Genomic DNA, 20923 nt, shown 5'->3' on the forward strand with positions numbered 1-20923 from the left:
CAAATATTTTGAATCATGCAGAGAATATATATTGTACTGTAGTAATTTTGTATCTACATTTGTATGATGTGACATAATAGATGTGGATGCTAATCACTGCTTGACTATGTTAATAAAGTTGTTAAAATATATATGTTGCATTCCAATTTTTAATGAAAGATGAAAATGTCATGTTCAGCTTGTGTTGTCTGACTTGGTAGGGTACTCTTTGGGTTCACACATGTAAGTTCTGGAGTCTCTTGAATAAGGAGGATTTAAATTTTTTGTGAATGAAAATGATCTTTGGATAAGCTAAGGTTAATTCAGTTTAGATGTTTTATGCTGCTTGGGGGCCAGTAAATGTAGACATAGGAGGTTTACCTGAACTGAAATTAATGTTAGTGGGGTAATACTGGTAACTGCTTTACTACTGAGAAATGTTACATTGCCTGTATTTTTGTTTGAAACAGCTGATGCTAGCTAGCTAAATCTGACCAAATGAGGATGTTGTCCCAAATATAGATTCTACCCAGTGTGCAAGAAGCCAATCCACACACAGTAGAGGTATTTGTTTAATTCATTTCTGCACAGAGATGAGTGCTGGGTGATGAATCCACAAAGCTGGCACACCTTCAGTATGCTAGTTACAGGCTTTCATATACTTCAAACATTGAAAGATCATAACTTCCAGTATATGCAACAATCTAAAACTACATTCATTGGCTAAATACTTCACTTTCACTTAAAGACACAGTACCCATTTATTTTATCACACATGCTCTATAGGGAAGGAACTTATGTGAGTAAGGGGCTTCTACCATCTATAGATGTGAATTTTACTATGCTGGTTATCTGACTAAAGTTAGCACAAAAGTTCAAGTCAAAGACTTGTTTGGTCTCATCAATAGTTTGTTCCTGCATTATCTCCTTGTTTGGTAAATTTATGGTGCCATCCTCCTCTGCTGCTCACTTAGTAGATTTATGGTGTTATATTGTTCTCACTTCTCAATGGGGTCTTGCGGTGTCATTCTCATTACTTGTGTTTATCAATAATTGAGTAAAAATTGGAATAAGCTAAAGCTAAATGAAAATTATTCAAGACCTTGAACCAAATCTTGCAATGGTCTTAGTCTAATTTTATCTAGCTTTTATGGGGTGATAATGCAAACTGTTTAAAGGTCTGTTCTTAAACTTATATAAATTCCTGATACAGGAGTCTCTAAAATGAAAGTATGAAACTAACAGTAGTAGCTCCCTGTACAAAATTTACCCATGTTGATCTGATTGTTTTATGTTTACTTCTAATATTTACAGTTGGTCGATAACATATAAACAATAGATAACTACATGTCTAGCACAGGGACCTTCTGTATTGTAATGAATTCAATAAAATACATTATCATGATATAACTACTAAGTAAATTCATAATAAAATGTATAGTAGAAACTAATTGCTGCATATTTGGCTGAAAGTCTGCTTAAATAAGAACTTCAATTTCTGCCTCCAGAAGACCATGGAATAGCTGTTGACAGCACAGTAGGTGTGCAGAGACCAAGCTGATTAGAAAAGAGATCAGTTCCTGTTGGCTATAAGACATGAGTAAACCAGTGACTGGGAAGGCAGGGTGTAGTTTTGGTTTTGTCTTCATTCAAATAGCCCTCCCCACTCCCATTCTGTTGTGGGGCACTTGTTTTAGAGCATGCTGCTGTCAAGGGGGAACTTGAACAAAACATCTGACTATTGACTCAGGCCTGAGTCTGAGGTTAATTAATACTTCTATATACAAACAAGACGAGTAGAGTAAGTACTAGCATCTTAAATAAATGAAAATAATGTTATCATAGAATCAGAATGACTTGTGTTGGAAGGGACCTTAAAGATCATCTAGTTCCAACCCCCCCACCATGGGCAGGGACACCTTCCACTAGATCGGGTTGCTCCAAGGCCCATCCAACCTGGCCTTGAACACTTCCAGGGATGGGGCATCCACATCTTCTCTGGGCAAACTGTTCCAGTGGCACACTACCCTCTGAGTAATTAATTTCTTCTTAATGTCTAATCTAAATCTCTCTTCTTTTAGTTTAAAACCATTCCCCCTTGTCTTTTTACTATCTGCCTATGTAAAAAGTTGCTCGCTCTTTTTATATGTTTATATTATATCGCCCTTTTTTATATCCAGCAGCACTTAAAGTAAGGCAATCAGTAATCTAGGACTTTCTTAACCAGCCGAGTCTGCAAAGGAATAGTGTGCATAATAGGATTGTCCTTAGGATTTTTCAGTATGTGCCACTTAAGATACAGATGACAAGATCAGCATACAGAATATAGGAAGGTAAAATTTAAGAGCAGCCCTTTGTTGCTGTTAGAACTCATTATTAAATGAGGGCTGGGCAATCACCAACCATATGGAGTTTAACAAAGAAAAGTGCTGGATTCTGCACCTGGGATGGGGCAACCCTGGATGTACAGACAAACAGGAGAACAAGAGGCTGGAGAGCAGCAGGGCAGAAAGGGACCTGGGGGTCCTGGTTGATGGAAAGTTGGATGTGAGTCAGTAGTGCCCTGGTAGCCAGGACGGCCAACAGTGTCCTGGGGTGCATCAGGCATCGCCAGCCAGGCAAGGGAGGGAATTGTTCCGCTCTGCTCTGCACTGGTGCAGCCTCACCTCTAGTCCTGTGCGCAGTTTTGGACACCACAAAATAAGTAAGATATAAAGCTATTAGAGAGCATCCAAAGGAGAGCAACAAAGATGGTAAAGGGTCTAGAGGGGAAGCCATACGAGGAGTGCTGAGGTCACTTGGCTTATTCAACCTGGAGGAGACTGAGGGGATATTACCGTAGGCCTGGTTCCTACGGTATATCACCATGTCCCGCAGCCATAGGGAGGAGGAGGAGGAGAAGATCCAACAGGCAGGAATTGTGCAGCAAGATTGATTTATTTAATTATTTTACAAACTCTTTTATAGACTTTTTTCTTCATAGTCTAATTGGACAAAGGACCAGCCACCCCTTGGGGGTGATTGGCCAAAATCCTAAAACATCCATTATCAAAATATTTTCTACTATACCATAAACAAGACTTTCCAAGGTTGCAGGTGGCTTGGTTGTTTACATTCCCTGCTACCTCTTCTGTGAGAGAGAAAAATCTCTCACGGACTTAGAAAATAACAAGAAGATCCTCACTAACAGCATTTTTGTACCTACAATTCCCCCTTTTTGTTTTATAAGATAACAACCCTACTATTAATCCTAAATAGAAATCTACATCAGTTATTAATTCTAAAAATGTCCTTAAGGCTTTAACTATCTGACTCCATAACAAGAAATTTAAAGTTCATTCTCTGCTTGTGGAAGGACCATCTGCCTGATGGTCGACATCGTGGTCATCATCAGAAGTCATTAGGCTGATGATCTACATTCTGGTCGCCATTTGGATGGTTGGCGTTCTGGTCATCATTTGGAGGTTGCCTGTTCTGCCTCTGGTGCCGTAGGTCAGGGTGAACGCATTTTGCAGGTAGCCACCATACCCCAGTATCTGTGGAAACGCAAGCATACCCACGACCCCAAACAATAAGCTCATGAGGACCTTCCCACTGGTTAGTGAGAAAATTCCGTACCCAGACTTTTGCCCGGGGCAGCTGTATGTCGCCTGCAGACTGCAATGAGAGAAAATGATTCAGAATAACAGGATTATTTGAATTTTGTGGTACTGTAAGGTGATTAATTGTATACAAAGCTTTTGCTAGTCGGCTCTGTGGGGTTTCTCCATGCATTCCCCTTTTCTATTTGTCCAAAACATGCTTCAAGGTACCATGAGCGCGTTCGACAATGGCTTGGCCAGTAGGAGAATGTGGGATACCAAAGGTATGGTCTACACCCCATAGGTGTAAAAACTGCCGCGTCTTCTCCGAGGCATAGGCAGGACCATTATCGGTTTTCACAGAAGCTGGCACGCCCAGGACTGAGAAAGCCAATTTCCAATGGGCAATGACATCACGGCCCTTCTCTCCAGTGTGAGCAGTAGCCCACATAGCCGAGGAGAAAGTGTCAATAGACATGTGCACATATTTCAGCCGACCAAATTCTGGGATGTGAGTTACATCCGTTTGCCAAATCTGCAAGGCTTTTAGCCCTCTGGGGTTTACCCCTGCTGGCAAAGGCGCGGTGAGTCCGTGACAGTCAGCACAAGCACTGACGATGTTGCGCGCCTCGGCTGGCGTTAAATGAAACTGCTTCTGCAGGGTATGTGCACTTTGATGGAAGAAACCGTGCGATGCCTTGGCTTGTGCAATTTTGTCAGGCTGAGGCCCTACCCACGCAGGGTTGGCCAGCATGTCAGCCCTGGCATTGCCTTCTGTTAGAAACCCTGGTAAATTGGTGTGGCTTTGAATGTGCAGAATGTAATACAGATGCACTCGAGCCTGAATTGCAGACCACAAGGTTTGCAACAGCGAAAACAGAGCCACATTGTTCACCTCCTTCAGAAGTGAACAATCTAAGCGTTGGGTGATATCTGCTACATAAGCAGAGTCAGTAACCAAATTCAAAGGTTCCTGTGGGAATCGCTGAAAAGCCATGGTAACAGCCCTTAATTCAACTAACTGAGCAGAGCCTGACTCGTGTTCCTTCAGCACCTGCCATTCCGATCCCTCCTTCCAGGTAACAATGGCTTTCCCAGTTTTCCCTGAACCATCCGTAAAGACGGTGGGTCCTTGCACCGGTACTTGACTATTTCTCAGCTGCAAGGAAAGTACGGTCGATTTTGCCAACTGCAGTAATTTATGGCTGGGCAGATGGTAAGTGATCTGCCCTGAAAAGTTTTGCAGCGCGCTTTGCAAAGGAGCACTATGGATGAGGCTCCACTCAAAGTATTCCTTTGAGATCGGAATGACAATTACTGCAGGATCCACAGCCATCAGTTGCAAACACCGTTGACGGCATTTGATTATCAGAGAAGCGACCAATTCAAACACTGTGGTCACCATCCTTTTTGGCTGGTGAGGCAAAAAGACCCATTCTAGGATATGCAAAGGATCAGGCCATTGTGCATTCCACTGGCCAATGATACTTGCAGGATGGAGGTCTGGAATAGTAATGAAAACAGTGATAGCAATGGAGGGATCCACTCGATAAACCTGACGAGCGGAAAGAGCCCGTTGGACCTCCTGCAGCGCTTGCCGCGCTTCCGGAGTCAACTCCCGAGGTGAATTCAGATCAGGGTCCCCTTTTAATGTATTAAAAAGAGGGGAAAGCTGCTTTGCAGTTAGACCTAAATAAGGTCGTAACCAATTGATGACACCCAACAGCTTTTGAGCATCATTCAAGGTTTTAATCGAATCCGGGAATTGCACCTCTTGGCGTTGGATAGTTTGGTCCAAAATTTTCACTCCTAAATATTTCCAAGGAGGATGCTGTTGAACTTTCTCCGGAGCTACCTCTAATCCATAGGCATGCAGAGCAGCGAGCAGCTGAGGCTGTATTCTCAGCAGCTCGTCCCGAGTGGACGCTGCCACCAGGATATCATCCATGTAGTGGTAGCAGCGTGCATCAGGAAACTGCTTGCGAACTCCGGCTAAAGCTTGGGCGACATACCACTGACAGATAATTGGGCTGTTCCTCATCCCTTGAGGGAGGACCTTCCATTGGTATCTCTTAGCAGGTTCAGCATTGTTAATGGCAGGCACAGTAAAGGCAAATTTTGGTTTGTCATCAGGATGCAAAGGAATTGTGAAAAAACAATCCTTTAAATCAATGATCAGGATGTCCCACCCCGTAGGAATCATGGTGGGAGAGGGCATGCCAGGCTGCAATGCCCCCATACCTTCCATTACTGCATTAACTTTCCGGAGGTCCTGCAATAATCTCCATTTCCCTGATTTCTTCTTAATTACGAAAACAGGAGTGTTCCAGGGGCTAATAGAAGGTTCAAGGTGCCCCTGTTGTAACTGTTCCTGAACCAGCTGATGAAGGGCGTCTAACCTCTTTTGGTAGGGGCCACTGCGGCTCAAAGATTGGTGTGTTAGTCAACCACCGCAAAGGCAGTGTAAGATGCTGTGCGCCCTTACACACAGTGACCCCTGCTAAAAATTTGTCCCAATCCGTACCCCCCAAGCTACCAACACATCCTGCTCCCAAAGGTTAAGGGAAGTGGTAGCAACATAAGGCCTAATCGTAGCTGTGTGCCCCTCTGAGTCCTTCACCATCACAGACCGTTCACTTAAATAGCTCTGTGTGGATCCTCCTAATCCTGCGATGGCCGATCCCACTGGGGCTAAAGGCCATGAGGGAGGCCATGCAGAGAAGGAGATGATCGTTACATCAGCACCCGTATCAATCAAACCTCGAAGCTGAGTCCGGGGTGGAGGGGCGTTCGGCAGGATCAGGGTACATGTCATCTGTGGCCTTTGGTCAGAGATGTCTGCAGTCCAGAAGGCCTGCGGAAGTCCCGTAGATCCACTGCCGTTATCTTCGTGAGTTTGTTGCTCTATCCTGGGGACACAAGACTTAAAAGGCACTAATTTAGCAAGGCAGGTCTTTTCAGGAATAGTTACAGGGGGTTTTTGCGTGGAGACCATAGCGCAAATCTGACCTTTAAAGTCAGCATCAATAACTCCTGAGTGCACTAAGATTCCTTGATGGGCAACATCAGGTTTTCCCACCAGCATCGCACTGGATCCCTGGGCTAAGGGTCCATATGCATCCAAGGGAACCTTATAAATACCGCTAGAGTCTAAGACGACTGCGGCTGCGGTGTGGACGTCAAACCCGTCTGATCCGTGGGTGCTGTCTGATCCCTGGGTGCTGTCTCTAGGGTGGCTGGGTAGGCCTGTGCCTGTGCCACTCTCTAGGGGAGCGACTGCATCGGAGAGCAATTCCCCCTCCTTGCACCCTGGCAGAAGTTTCCTGACAAAGGCTGACCATTGGCATGAGTCTGGGATCTACAATAGTCCGAGCAATGCCCTGGCCTGCCACACCTCTTGCACTGGGGGATCGGTGTGTTCTCTTTTTGGCTCAGCTTAGGCCGCTTCCGTTTTTTCACCTGTTTTGGTTGCTTTGGTTCACGACCAGAGGATGGGTGAACAGGCTGCAGGAATGCAGCCAAAGCAGACCTTCTCTGGTTCCCAGATCCCACCTTAGCGCAGGCTTCGACCATGTCTGTTACCTCAGGATCCCCTGGTAAGGCATCTATGATTTTTCTGCACTCCTCGTTTGCGTTATCTCTCACTAACTGCCTTAACAACAACTGTCTTAACCCGTCATCCTCAACCTGCTTCTCGAGAGAAGCAGCGACTTTCTCTACAAAAGAAAGGAATGACTCTGATTTGCCTTGAACTATTTCAGTATATCGCTTTCTGGGTGCTGACAACTCTATGGTTTTCAACAGGGCAGCCATGCCGACCTGTTGAGCTTGCTGCAGGACGCTAGAGGACAAGTTACCCTGTAGACTGGGATCAGTCCCCATCAAAGCATCCACTCCTGCTCTCTGTCTAGGATCAGCAGCAGGGAGCTGCAAATTTGCTAATGCAGTCTTGCCGGCCAGCTTTCTCCAGGTTTTTTCAAACACTGTAAATTGTACAGGTTGAAATAGAATTTGACCTAAGTGTCTGATATCAAATGGAGAAAGCAAATCTGTATTTATCACCCCTATTATTTGCATAACCTCAGCAAAACCTAGCCCATATTGTGCCACCTTGGATTGGAGGTCCTGGGCAACTTTCCAAGCAATTACCTTATGCTTGTCATGGTCCCCTGAATCTGGGAGAGCCTTATACACTGGGAAAGCTTGGATCTCTTTTGGGGAACCAGTACCATCCTGAACTTCTGGCACAGCCTGCGGATGGAGTGTAACAGCTCCCTGGTTACCCCCAGAATCCTCAGATCTATTTGGCATTCCAAGGATTTCTAATAACCTCCAGTCACCCTCCCCCAATGCTTGCATCTTAAGAGACTCTAGGAAGCGATTATAATGCGTTGGACGTACAGTTACCGTGCAGTCCGGAAAAGTCCAGGGGCGAGACCGGCGCAGCCTTTTTCTTCGCCGCGCAGCTACAGCTGCTTGACGACCTGGGGCCAGAACCTCATCTGCCTCACTGCCTGACGAGGAATCATCAGGCAAAGGCAACTCTGGGGTGCTGGGAGGGAACAGAAATGTGCGGGAAGGAGGGGCACTTTGGCTAAGTTCGCCAGAGCCAGAACAGACAGGACAGACTGCAGCTGGCTGTGCGGCAGTTTTTACAGCAGTTTCTTTACGGGAGGCCGTCTCGGCCAGTTCCGACCGAGTCGGTACTGAAGCTGCAGCCACCGTCTCTAGGGCTATGGCTGCGCCCGGCGCCGCGGCCGGCACCGCGCTCGTCTCTCGCACAGCAGCCGCGTTCGAGCGCGGTCGCCGCTTCCGCTGCTGTTTCGCACTCCCCGGGCGTGCTCGGCGCCGCCGTCTCTGGCCGGCGCTCCGCGGACGCGCCCGGCGCCGCCGCTGGCCCGTTCTCCGCAGCCGCCGCCGCTTCCGGGTTTTCCCGCGGCAGCGCTGTTCCCAGTTTCGCCGCCGGCCGCGCCGTTTCTCGGCTCGGAGTCGTATCTCCCGCAGCTGGCGGAGGGGGCGCAGGCGGCGAGGGCTCGGGCATTCACCGCTCTAACAGGCTGGGCAAGTCCTCCATCCTACGGGATAGGTTTCGTAGCTCTGACAGAAAGGGCAGATGCTGCATAAAAAAGTCCATGGCTCGGTTCTGCGACTGCGCAGAACAGTCCAGCGCCAGGGAGGGCAGCGGGCCATAGCCAGGCAGTCCCGGGGGGGGCACGCCCGGCGCTACGCTCACTAAGTTAGATCCAGGTGCATACGGAACCGAACTAGGAGGCTCTCTGGGCGTCCAAGTTGCTAAGCCGCTGATCTGCGGCCCTGGATAAGCCGTGGCTGCCGTCCAGCCAAACGGCAAGGCAGGCTGTGCACCCTGCCTCTGCCCTGACCCCCCCGCCTCTGCTGGCGCGGGGTTCCTGGGGGCTGTGGAGTCCTGCGATTGTGCAGGGTGAGCCAGCGCAGGCTCTGCCTGTGGAGCCGGAGGGGTTATTCCGAATCCACCATCACTTGCCCCGGAAGCCCAGTCAGCGGGGCCCCCCTCGGACATTCCTCCGTCGCTCATCACTGAAATAGGCGATCCAGCCCTGCTATCACAGTCAAGGGCTGTCAGCAGGAAAAATAACGACCGCCAGGTTTTGTATAATTCTAACGCTGACGGCTCCCCTGTCGGGAGCTCGTGTCGGACAGTGCATCCGAGCTCTTGCCACAAGGAAAAGTCCAAGGCAGTATCTCTGTCCATGGAAATCCCTTTTAAAGTAGCCCAGTCTAATAATTCCCGAACTGAGTTTTCAGGAATGGAGGTGCGCAATATGCTAAACACACCTTTCCAGACCAGTACGACAGCGTCATTCTGTGAGCCGCTGTTCGCCATTTCTCAGTTCTGTCGGACTTCCCGGTTCCGGGGGGAAGAAAAGTAACAGCGTACCTCTAGAGGAATTCGGCTTGGCTCGAAGCAGCAGGACACGTCAGAGAGCGCAGAATCACGTCGGGCAGCACCAAATATTACCGTAGGCCTGGTTCCTACGGTATATCACCGTGTCCCGCAGCCATAGGGAGGAGGAGGAGGAGAAGATCCAACAGGCAGGAATTGTGCAGCAAGATTGATTTATTTAATTATTTTACAAACTCCTTTATAGACTTTTTTCTTCATAGTCTAATTGGACAAAGGACCAGCCACCCCTTGGGGGTGATTGGCCAAAATCCTAAAACATCCATTATCAAAATATTTTCTACTATACCATAAACAAGACTTTCCAAGGTTGCAGGTGGCTTGGTTGTTTACATTCCCTGCTACCTCTTCTGTGAGAGAGAAAAATCTCTTATGGACTTAGAAAATAACAAGAAGATCCTCAGTAACAGCATTTTTGTACCTACAAGGGGACACCTCATTGCAGTCCAAAGCTTCCTCATGAGGGGAAGTGAAGGGGCAGGCACTGATCTCTTCTCTCTAGTGACCAGCGACAGGACCCAAGGGAATGGCCTGAAGCTGTGTCACAGGAGGTTTCGGTTGGGTATTTGGAAAAGGTTCTTCACAAAGAGGGTGGTTAAGCTCCCCAGGGAAGTGGTCACAGAACCAAGCCTGCCAGAGAAGTGTTTGGACAATGCTCTCAGGCACATGGTATGATTCTTGGGGTGTCCTGTGCAGGGCCAGGAGTTGGACTTGATGATCCTGATGGGTCCCTTCCAACTCAGGATATTCTTTGATTATATGATTGTATATGGAGTTCAAGAGAAAGTTTGCTGTAGAGGGATTCCTTGTGGAACAGGGGCATATGATAGCCCAGGAGAGTTTGGGCACCCCAGGGCTGCCGCAGAAGCACCCCTGAAGGGCCCTCAGGCTGGAGATAGGCCAGAAAGACACCTGGCAGCAGGCAGCCTTGAACAGCCTTGGGAAAAGTTACATGCTGGTCGGCTCCCCTGCTACTTAGAGGCTGTCCCGTGGGAAGAGGGCATGAAGCTTTGTAAAGTAGATATAAGTGAGTGTAAGTAAACAATAAAGGGAGCATGTTGAGAGTCTTTCTGAAGAATGGCTAAAGAGCAAAGGTCATGATAACACAGGAGGCTTAGAAAAGATGCAGACACTGAGTCCTTGAGCAAGAAGTTGCATAGATAACAGAATGTGCATTCAGATAAGAAAGAAGACAGAAACCATATGGAAGAGAAAGATAAGACCACCGTGTTTGCAGATCCCACGGAATAGCTCCCACCAATGAGGAGCTCAACTTTTGCAATATGTATGAGCTAATTAAAGGTACTATAAGTAAGTGTAGTTTTGAAAAATAAATCGAGACTTGCTGAACATCATGCCTTGAGTGCTTGTCTCCCGCGACTCCACCCAACATCTGGCACCCGAACAGGAGAAGTTGCCCTAGCCTTATGCGATGGGGGAGTTGCGTTGGGGTCGGGTCCCGCAGCTAGACGGACGGCGAAAGAGGTCTCGTACACTGCAGCGATTTCCTCTGCGCCCGAGCGACCGCACAGGCGGGCTCGCCGATACGTGCTGCCGAAGCCTGGAGGGGCTAGCAACGGTACCGACGTAAGTATAGAAAGGCAAGCAGCACAAGAACTTTTCAAGGCTTTTTTGCTTAAGCGTAATTTTAAAGGGATTGATCTTGATAAAGACCTCCCCGCTCTTTTAACGCATGCGCGCTCTTACGGTTTTTTCGCTGACCCCCACTCCATTCATGAATTAAGTCAGTGGCGCGCGTATAGTGACAAACTTTGGGATCTTGTCTTAGATGACGATAAGCCAGCTAAAAAGATAGCTAAACTATGGAGAGTTGTTTATAATGAACTTTTAATGGTACAAGCAGAGTAAAGGGCAGCAGAAAAAAATTAAGGCAGTCCATGATAAAAACCGTAATTACGATTCTGCTGCTTCCCTTTACTCCGCTGCCCCTAACCCCCCCACCTTTGCTACAGTCGAGGTTCCGCCTGAGGCATTTGCCTCCGGCCCGGCTTCACACTCACCCTCTGCGCCCCCTGATCCTCCCCTGCAGTCCCCGCCCCCGTCCCCCTCGCAGCAGCCGCGGCAGCCGCAGCAGCCGCCGCCGCCGCAGCCGTCTGTTCCTCCGGATCGCTCTCGTTCGCAAAACCCTTTCCTAAGCCATGAGCCTGTCCCTGGGGCGGATTCTGACCTCGCGGAGGCCATGGCCAAGGGTCATAGAGAGCTGTGGGCAGCTCTCGCTCGTGACGGTTTGCATAAAGGCGATGCAGAGATGCTAGCGGCTGCCCAGGAAAGCTTGGCTTTCCCTGTTCTGTTTGTTCCTAATCCACAGGGAGGCAATATTGCGCAAGTTACTAACCTCGACTAGAAGCTGTTAGCTCAGCTACGAGCAACGGTGGGGAATTACGGTGTCACCAGTGAACCAGTTAAACAGATGCTTGATTATATTTTTAACGCTTTTACCCTTCTTCCTGCTGACATTAAAGGCATTACTAAGCTCATGTATACCCCGCATCAGCGACTGCTTTTTGAGGCTCGCTGGAGGGAGGAGGCAGCTGTTAGTGCAGATCTCGCTAGACTCCAGGGAGATCCGTTAGCAGATATCACTGTAGATGAACTACTAGGACAGGGTCAACATATAAGGGTTGAGGCTCAGGCTGCACTAGGCCCTGCCAAGCTACGGGAAGCTATGGCAGTTGCTAAGAAAGCTATGGGTAAAGTCCGAGCCCCGGGTGAGATCCCTATGTATATGAACATTAAGCAAGGCAGAGAGGAATCTTTAGGCTCTTTTGTTGACAAAGTTATGGAAGCCATTTCAAAAGCTGGGGTGCAAGAGCACATGCACGACCCATTATTAAAACAATGTCTCCTACAAAATGGTAACCAAGCCACCCGTGCCCTCATTACTTCCACCCCAGGGGATTGGACTGTCCAGCAGCTCCTAGAAAAGGCTGCTACCATGCCCACTGGCTCTCAGCTGTTCTTAGCACAGGCTTTAGAAAAGTTAGGTGAAGGGCTTAAAGAACAGGCTATTAGCTCTCAAAATCAGGTTATGGCAGCCCTTGCTCCTCTCCAAGCGGCAGCAGCACGTCCCCGCCCAGCTCCAGGTGGCCGCATGAAGTGTTATCGCTGTGGGACACTCGGTCATATTCGTCGCGAATGTACAGCCGCAAGAATTTAGCGACCCAGCGCGAACAGCGGCCGCGCGACGACACAAGTAACCGCTCCAGCACCTCTACCTGTCCCCGCCCAGCGACAAGCGGAAGTCTCGGCCTGGACCTGGCAGCCTCAGTAGATACCGAGTTGCTAACATCAGAAATCCATCGCATTCCCACTGGTGTCATCAGACCTGTGTACATTAATAGCCAAGCTATGGGAGGACTTATTGTAGGTCGTTCATCTGCAATTACAATGGGACTCCTAGTAGAGACTGGTCTTGTTGATGCTGACTCCGCTAGAGAAATTTTTATTTTAGCACATACCGATTATCCTCCCGTTAAGATCCCGGCAGGACAAAAGTTAGCACAACTAGTACCATTACCACATCTGGCTTCAAGCATTCCGCCTGTTTGTGATGCACTTAGGTGTCAGCCAAGTCCTGGCTCTACTGGATCTCTGACCTTACTCACTATTGATCTCACCTCCCGCCCACGGAAGCGTTGTCTCCTGCTGCATCAGGCAGAGTCCATCACCTTGGAACCTATCCTCAACCCCCGACGCCCATGCCTTGGGTGCGCTACAAAGACCCCAAGACGGGACCTTGGCAAGATCCTGTAAAAACCTTGTACTGAAGAAGAGGTTACTTATGTGTGTCCACTCCGACAGGTCCCCTATGGGTTCCGGCCAAATGGACTAAGCCTGTTGTCACTGATGAGCAACCCACAACAGAAGAAGAAAAGAAGGGTACAGAGGAAGATCTCACAAATCCTGCAGGAAGTTGAGCAGCGGTTTTGCATTACCTTCCTTGTGGACTCTGAACAGGAGATAGAGGGTTATCTCCTCCCACATTTGCAGAGACATTTTTTACGCTTTTGCCAGTCTAGTTGCTTTGCATGTAATTGTAATAATCATAAGGCGTGGGTAAGATTGCTTTGCGGAGGCTGTAATTTACAGTGGTGGGTCCACCAGCAACATCTATTAGAAGGGTTTTGGTGTCAGTCTTGCAGTTTTCACTGGCACCGTGAGACGGCTCAAGGAGCATTAGTACAACTCACAGGCAAAAATATCATTGACAGTTTGCAATTAGTTGAAAATCTTGAAGATCTGCGGCTAAGAGAATTAGCGTGGTCAGTACAGCATTTAGCAAAAAAGATCTTAGCCAATAGCTACTCTGTAATTTTGCAATCCTCGTGCCAACCAAATATCGGGGTCCCCATTCAGTGGCAAGTTGACCCAAGAAAGTGGGATCATGTTTGCCGGCGGTTTAAGCATCGTGCTGCTAATCGCAAGCTCAGTAATGGGTCACCCCCTTTCCTATCCTCCTAAAGTGTTTGACCCTAGAGATAATATCTGGGTCTCCTTGGCACGTGAATTGAACACCACAACATTCTGTGCCTCCTTAGCCACACCCAGTACCCCATTTTTGACATGCTTAGTTGGAGTACCACTAACAGATAATACATGGCGTAACTTCGTAATCGAGACCCAGAACCAGTTCAAAATTATTAGACCATTAAAATCCACAATGAATATTACCACTGGCCTACAAGAGTATGATAGCTGGGATGATAAACTCCCGGTGGGTCCTGAGCCACAAGAGATAGAACTAGTTGATTCTCTTAACGCTACAGCCTGTATTTATATTAATAGTTCACGTGATTTATGCCAAGAGGGCAGCCTTAATGGCTGTCAACTGAATGAATCCAACCCCACCTTGATTTATCCTATTGGCAATGCTTCACAGTGGGATTTAGAATGGTGCAACATTACCGTGAGAAATCGATCTCTTGCAGCCCCTGGAACGTTTTTCCCTCGAAAGTTACCCAGAGGGTTTTTCCTAATTTGTGGGAATCGTGCCTGGTCAGGTATTCCATCCAGGCCTGTAGGTGGGCCCTGTACCTTTGGCCAACTGAGTCTTGCACTTCCACAGCACCATCCTAATGCTACACACCGAACACGATGGCAGAGGTCTTTAACAGAAACTATAACACCTGAATGTCAGGATGACCTCACGCTATGGAGCAAATCAGAAGTGCTTTTTACCTCCCTTTTTGTTCCTGGTGCAGCTGCGGCACGAGCCCATCGTCACTTAGAAAAACTGGCATGTTGGGTAGTTAAACAGGCAAACGGTACCAGCCGAGTGTTGTCTGAACTTGCAGAAGATCTGAGTTCAGTCCAACACGCCCTGCTTCAGAATAGAGCAGCTATAGATTTTCTACTCTTAGCCCACGGCCATGGCTGTGAAGACTTTGAAGGAATGTGCTGTATGGATCTTGAGGATCATTCTAAGTCCATCCACGCCGAAATTAAGAATTTGATTGAACACTCCCAAAAAATAAAAAAAGACTCCGTATTTTTCGGATTAGAAGGACTTACAGAGTGGATGGGCTTAGAAGGATGGATGAAAAGTGTGATTAAATCCTTAATGCTGTTGCTAATAATTGTTTTGCTTAGTTTACTTATGCTTAGCTGTATAATGTAATGTATAAAAAATTTAATTTTGAAGTCAGTCAATATGACTATGATCATGCAAAAAGAAAACAGGGGAAGTGTTGAGAGTCTTTCTGAAGAATGGCTAAAGAGCAAAGGTCATGATAACACAGGAGGCTTAGAAAAGATGCAGACACTGAGTCCTTGAGCAAGAAGTTGCATAGATAACAGAATGTGCATTCAGATAAGAAAGAAGACAGAAACCATATGGAAGAGAAAGATAAGACCACCGTGTTTGCAGATCCCACGGAATAGCTCCCACCAATGAGGAGCTCAACTTTTGCAATATGTATGAGCTAATTAAAGGTACTATAAGTAAGTGTAGTTTTGAAAAATAAATCGAGACTTGCTGAACATCATGCCTTGAGTGCTTGTCTCCCGCGACTCCACCCAACATCTAAGGGCAAATGTGTGGTCCAAATTCCATTACTTCCTACCCATACTGTGGGTCCTAATGATTTTACCATGTCCTGCTGACAGTCTATCTCTCCAAGTCTCATTGTTTGTTAGATAAGACCAGGTGTCATTAAGAAAGGTAGAATAATTTCTACAAACACATCCCAACCTTAAAGCCTGGGCCACAGTCATGAGTCGCTGTATCTCAGGATTCTTACTAGTACAAGCATATACTTGAGTGCAATTCCACTTTTCCTTTGTCCTTGGATCCTTTTGCCTTGATCTTATTAAATCAGGATATTTTATACCGACCTGTAAGGGGTCCTCTGGGAGGCCTGGACTCCCTTTCCGGTCTAGACACTGCTCAACTGGCTGGATATAATCCCATTGTCCTGTCTGAGGGCTATTCCATATTTCTGGTATTTCACATCCCAAAGGGGTATTAGTGCAATCTGTCGGCTGATAGATATTTCCTGAAGTTGTTTTCAGATCTGGTTTTGAGATATCACAATTCTCAATGGTATTGTTCTTATGTGTCCATTGTAAGGAATATTCTCCTTCCATCCCTGTCCAATTGGCATGGGTACTATTTCCTTCCCACATGTGTTCCCAAATTTTTGTCAAATTGCTGACTAAAGCTCCTCACGGAACTGGATTTTCTGCAGAGGTTGGTGTTGGCAAGCAAGCTGTTATAGAAGTTACATTCTGTAATCTGCCAAAATCTTACACTAAAACTTTAAGACCACATTCCTCTTCCCAGAGATTAACAACATAGTTTCTATTATTATTATAATTATGCAATTATTTATCATCTTCACCTAGATCCAGTAGAAAATCATATCCTATACCGAAAACAATAGGATTTATATATAAAAAAACTCCACGGTGTTAGTCAGTCTTGTTTCTGCTATGTTTAATGTGTGATTGCTGGTTTTACCCACATGTGATGAACCCAGGGTTCAATTCCTTCCATTCTGAATGGAATGTAGGTTACCAGGAGGACTTGGAAAGGTCCTTTCCACTTTTCCTTCAAGGGATCAGAGTTCCAAGTCTTTACACAAATGAAATCCCCAGGTTGGTAGGGGTGAACGGGTGTATCCAAGGCAACTGGTCCCAATAGGGTTATAAACCAATGGGGTCCACAAGTCTTTCCTAAAAAAATCAAGTATAGATTCAAATCTGTTTCTCCCTTTGAATGTATTTCTCTGGGAATTGATGGTGTTTGATATGGCTGTCCATACAGCAATTCATAGTGACTTCATTTAGGTTTTGACCCTGGCTGAATTCTGACTGGCAAAAGAGACAGAGGAAGGATCTGTGGCCATTTTAAAGAGGTTTCTTGGCACATTTTACTAATTTGTTGTCTTGGGGTGATTTTATGATGATACTCTATTCCCTTATTGTCTGCTCCATGCTCAGAAATGGCTGCTGTAGTTTTAAGGTGGGTCTGGGGGAGGGGCGGGAGCCTTGGGGCTCTTGCGTGGGCTTTGTTCAAAGCCTCACTCCTGGGCGTGCTTGGGTGTGGTGTAAACTGGTGTTACTTTGTTGCTTAGCTAGCTTGGTCTTTTGTTAGCTTAGGCAAGAAGGTTTTTTTCCCTTTCCCCGGCCTGCGACAGCAATACTTCGGCAGTTTTTGTTTTTTCTTGAACTGTTCAGCTTGGTTTTGGTCCGAGATCAGACAATCGACGGGAGACGGTTGGCCTGGCCCCAGACCTCAGCAAAAGCTGAACCAACAAGAGAAAGGACACCAAAATCTACCAGCTTTATTTGCTGTGAAGAGGAGCTCAACACCAGAGGTTCAACGGGTTCCCATCTGTTTTGCCCAAGCTGCTGCGTGAACTTTTTTTCCTTCCCTGAGACAAAAGCCAGGCACCATTTTGTTCCCCCTGCCACACGGCCAGTGGGTTTGTTTCTTCCCCTGGCATTTTGGTTTTTTTGTTCTGCTGTGGGGGTGTGGGGGGGTAAGGTTCTTGTGAAAAATGAGGTTCACTCTCTTATGAGAATTTAAAAGGTTTAATATAAAGACAATAAGAGACACATAAAATAAAGCAAAGGGATAACGGCCGGGTGCCTTGGCGCTCTGCCAAGAGCACACCTGATGCTAGAGGTTATTACAGCTGGTGGTGGGGTCCGTGGCTGCGACCCAGGAAGAGATGACCGGTCCAGGGAGATGGTCCCGAAAGGAATCGCCTGCCCGAGGTCCGGTGTCTTCCTCTCAGCTGCTGGCAGAGGAGCCCTTGCAGAAGCTATCAGCTCTTTAGTGATTATCAGCTCGTGATTTCAGCTCATCTCTGCAGGGCAGCCTCTAGGCCAAACCAGACCGGAGAGAGAGACGAGAAGACCCGTATGGCTGGTTCCGCACGAAGGTAGCTTTATTGTGGGTTCCCTCCGGCGAAGGGTGGGCCAGGGACGAGTTCTCTCTTCTACAGAGGCGAACTGGTCTTTTATAGGGATACAGGGGATCAGCAAGGGGACCAATGGATTACAGAGGGTCTGGGATAGACCAATGGGTTACAGAAAGATCTGCATAGGGTCTCCCAAAGGATTGTGGGTGTACTTTTCCTCACCATGACTCAAAAGTCCTTTCCAGGGAGTCCTGCTGGGCGATTGCGAAATCTCTTATCTCAGCAGACATCCCTTCAGGGCAGTGGCTGGGCATATCCCACACCTGGAGCACCTCCTCCCCCTCCTTCTTCACTGACCTTGGCATCTGCACAGTTGTTCCTCTCACATGTTCTCACTCTGCTCTTCTCTGGCTGGAATTACAACTGTGTAATAATTTTTTTTCTTTCTTCTTAAATATGTTATCACAGAGGCATTACCACCATTTCTGACTGGCCCAGCCTTGATCAGTGGCACATCCGTCTTGGGAGCTACCAGGGGTTGGCTCTGCTGGACATGGAAGAAGCTTCTAGCAGCTTCTCACAGAAGCCACCCCTGTCGCCCCCCCACTACCAAAACCAGGCCATGCAAACCCAATACATAGGCAAATCAGGTCTTGTCTGTATTGTGTGCCTGGTACTTAAAAGATGCACTGTGATCCACCATATAACATATAGTTCTGTCTTTGTAAGAGTGTGAAGAAGGGAGTAAGAATTAGTCAAGGAAATGTATATGCCTTCATTAATATGAGATTTGTGATTATGTATCTCACCTGAAGGGCTGTCTTCTACCACTGTTACAAAATGCAGATTAGCAAATAAAATTTTAATTTTTCAGGAAGAAGAACTGTCCAACTGTTCAAAATATTGAAAATAATATTTTGAAATTACTATTTAACTTGTTAAATAAGATTTTAAAGTACTATTTTACTTGTATATGACAATTTTTTGTTATCATTACAAAGGTACATTAAGTGTTTCTTCTACCCTTTGCCATTTTTATAAGAAATGTATAACTAGAGAAATTTTGAAGACATCTGAGGAGTTTTTTATAATAAACTTACTGTAGCATCTCAGCAGTTCATATAGACTAACTATGCATGCAAAGTCATGAGTGGGATTTTATTTTTCTATTTTGAATGGGAAAAGTATATATGTGAATCCAAGTATACCACTTTATATATAAAATATACAAAACTGTAGGGTTTTGCACATTTTTGAAATTTAGATGATCATATTAGAGACTTGTTTCTTTCTGTCCCAAAGCATTTTTATCAAACTATGTGCTTAGCTAAGAATTCAAAATTATTTTAAACATAATTCTCTTCAGTTAATATTTAATTGCCTGCAAGAACTGAAAAACTGAACTAGTTTGAAGTTCCCAGGTGCTTATTAGCTTTAAAAATCCAGGACAGTGCTGGAGATGCACAAACAAAAACTTTGGAACCTGATTTTGAGCACTTGTATTTAAAGGTTCATCCATGCCTTTTAATTAATGTGGATATTCTTTGCTAAAGCAACACTACAGGCTTGCTGTCTTTTCAAGGGGGAGAGAGGAAGTTGCAACCTATATAACCTGGAATGGTTTTATTCACTTATTAAAGTACTGACTAGTATTTAGAAAAGGTTATGCTCCTGCACCATCAGAGCCTTAGTGGCTTAGCTGAAAGAATTAGAAGTAGAAATTGGGAAAATATTTGGGGCTAAGAGTATTGTAGGCTTATTTAACACTCATTTGTAAAGTTAAAATGCATCTGTTGATTTCTGGCCTTTTTGATAGAATACCAGTAAAAGCAGATGCATTACAACTTGCCAGTTTTCATAGGAAATTTGGAGATTGTTTTGTTGCATTGTGTTCCTGAGACATCTGTCACACTACTTCTAAACTATAGAGCATAACCTGAGAGAATCGTAATAATTATTAATGCATAAAAGTGATTTTCATGGGGTGTTATAATCAAAATTTGATTTGTCAATGATATAAAATTCAAATTGATGTAAGAACAGCATATATTTTAAGTTACTTCTCAATACCATCATTTTTGTTGGGTTTTTTTTAGAACATTCCTGATGTAGATGATGAAGGATACAGCATTAAACCAGAAGCATCACAGGATATCCTTTTTGCTATTATTGTGCCAAGTTATTTCCTGGTATTACAATTATTTGGGGAGGGGAAGTACTCATTAAAGTGTTAAGTAAAGGAAGATGAATTACATGCTTATGCTGCAAGCTTGTAGTCTTATGTTTTAAGTGTTTGCAAAATGCACAAAATTTTGTCTAGTTTAGATTTTATGTGTGTAAATGTTAAAGGTTAAATCAGATGTCTGAGGAACTTTAAGAGAAGAACTTGTCTGACAGTAAAAAAATCCGCAACAAAAACTTTAAGGTAACCATGCAGATCTTTTTCCATAAAAAGCTTTCAGAGAGTGTGTAAAGTACAGCTTGTTAACTCTTTTAAGCATACTGAATGGATTTTTGTTGCATATCTGTGCCTTTCCCACCTTTTAATAACACTGTTAAAAAGATTGGAAGGTCCAGCAGTCTAGAAATAGAATTTCTGTTAATTAATGAAGTATCACGCTGTTTCTAATTGGTGCTTATAGCTTTTATTGCATTTTTAATGATAAAACAGATTTTGTTATGAGGTTTTTTTTAATAGATTTCCTCTTTTTTTTTTCTTCCATCAGAAACAAAGGGAAGCTCTACTTAAGAGCTAGGAAGAACTGTTGAAGATCTAAGCAAACCTAATATGTTAGCAAGGTAGCTAATTTTTGCAAGTGTATTCACTGATTTTTCAGGGGACTACAGATAAAATAAAAGTTAAATGTTGTCTTGGGGTGACTTTATGATGTGTATCCCATATCGCTGCCTATGCCCATGTGAAGGATGCAGGATGTTTTGTCCACTAAATATCAAGTAGCAGGAAACCAGCTGCCTATACCCAGATAAGAGTCAGAGACAAATATGTGCTTGCCTAATCCCTATCTGTACTTGCT

General features: G+C 45.6%; 1 protein-coding gene across 1 annotated transcript in view; it reads left to right on the forward strand.

The window, feature by feature from the left end:
• Positions 1–20923, forward strand: part of LOC309584592 (F-BAR domain only protein 2-like) — a gene marked incomplete at both ends in the record, with an annotated part of 99199 nt that overhangs the window by 10477 nt on the left and 67799 nt on the right. The window contains 1 exon segment of the mRNA XM_082300686.1: positions 19985–20053. Coding sequence (XP_082156812.1) covers positions 19985–20053 — 69 coding nt within the window.

Source organism: Coloeus monedula (assembly GCF_965178545.1).
Source record: "Coloeus monedula genome assembly, chromosome: W".
Taxonomy (NCBI): Eukaryota; Metazoa; Chordata; class Aves; order Passeriformes; family Corvidae; genus Coloeus; species Coloeus monedula.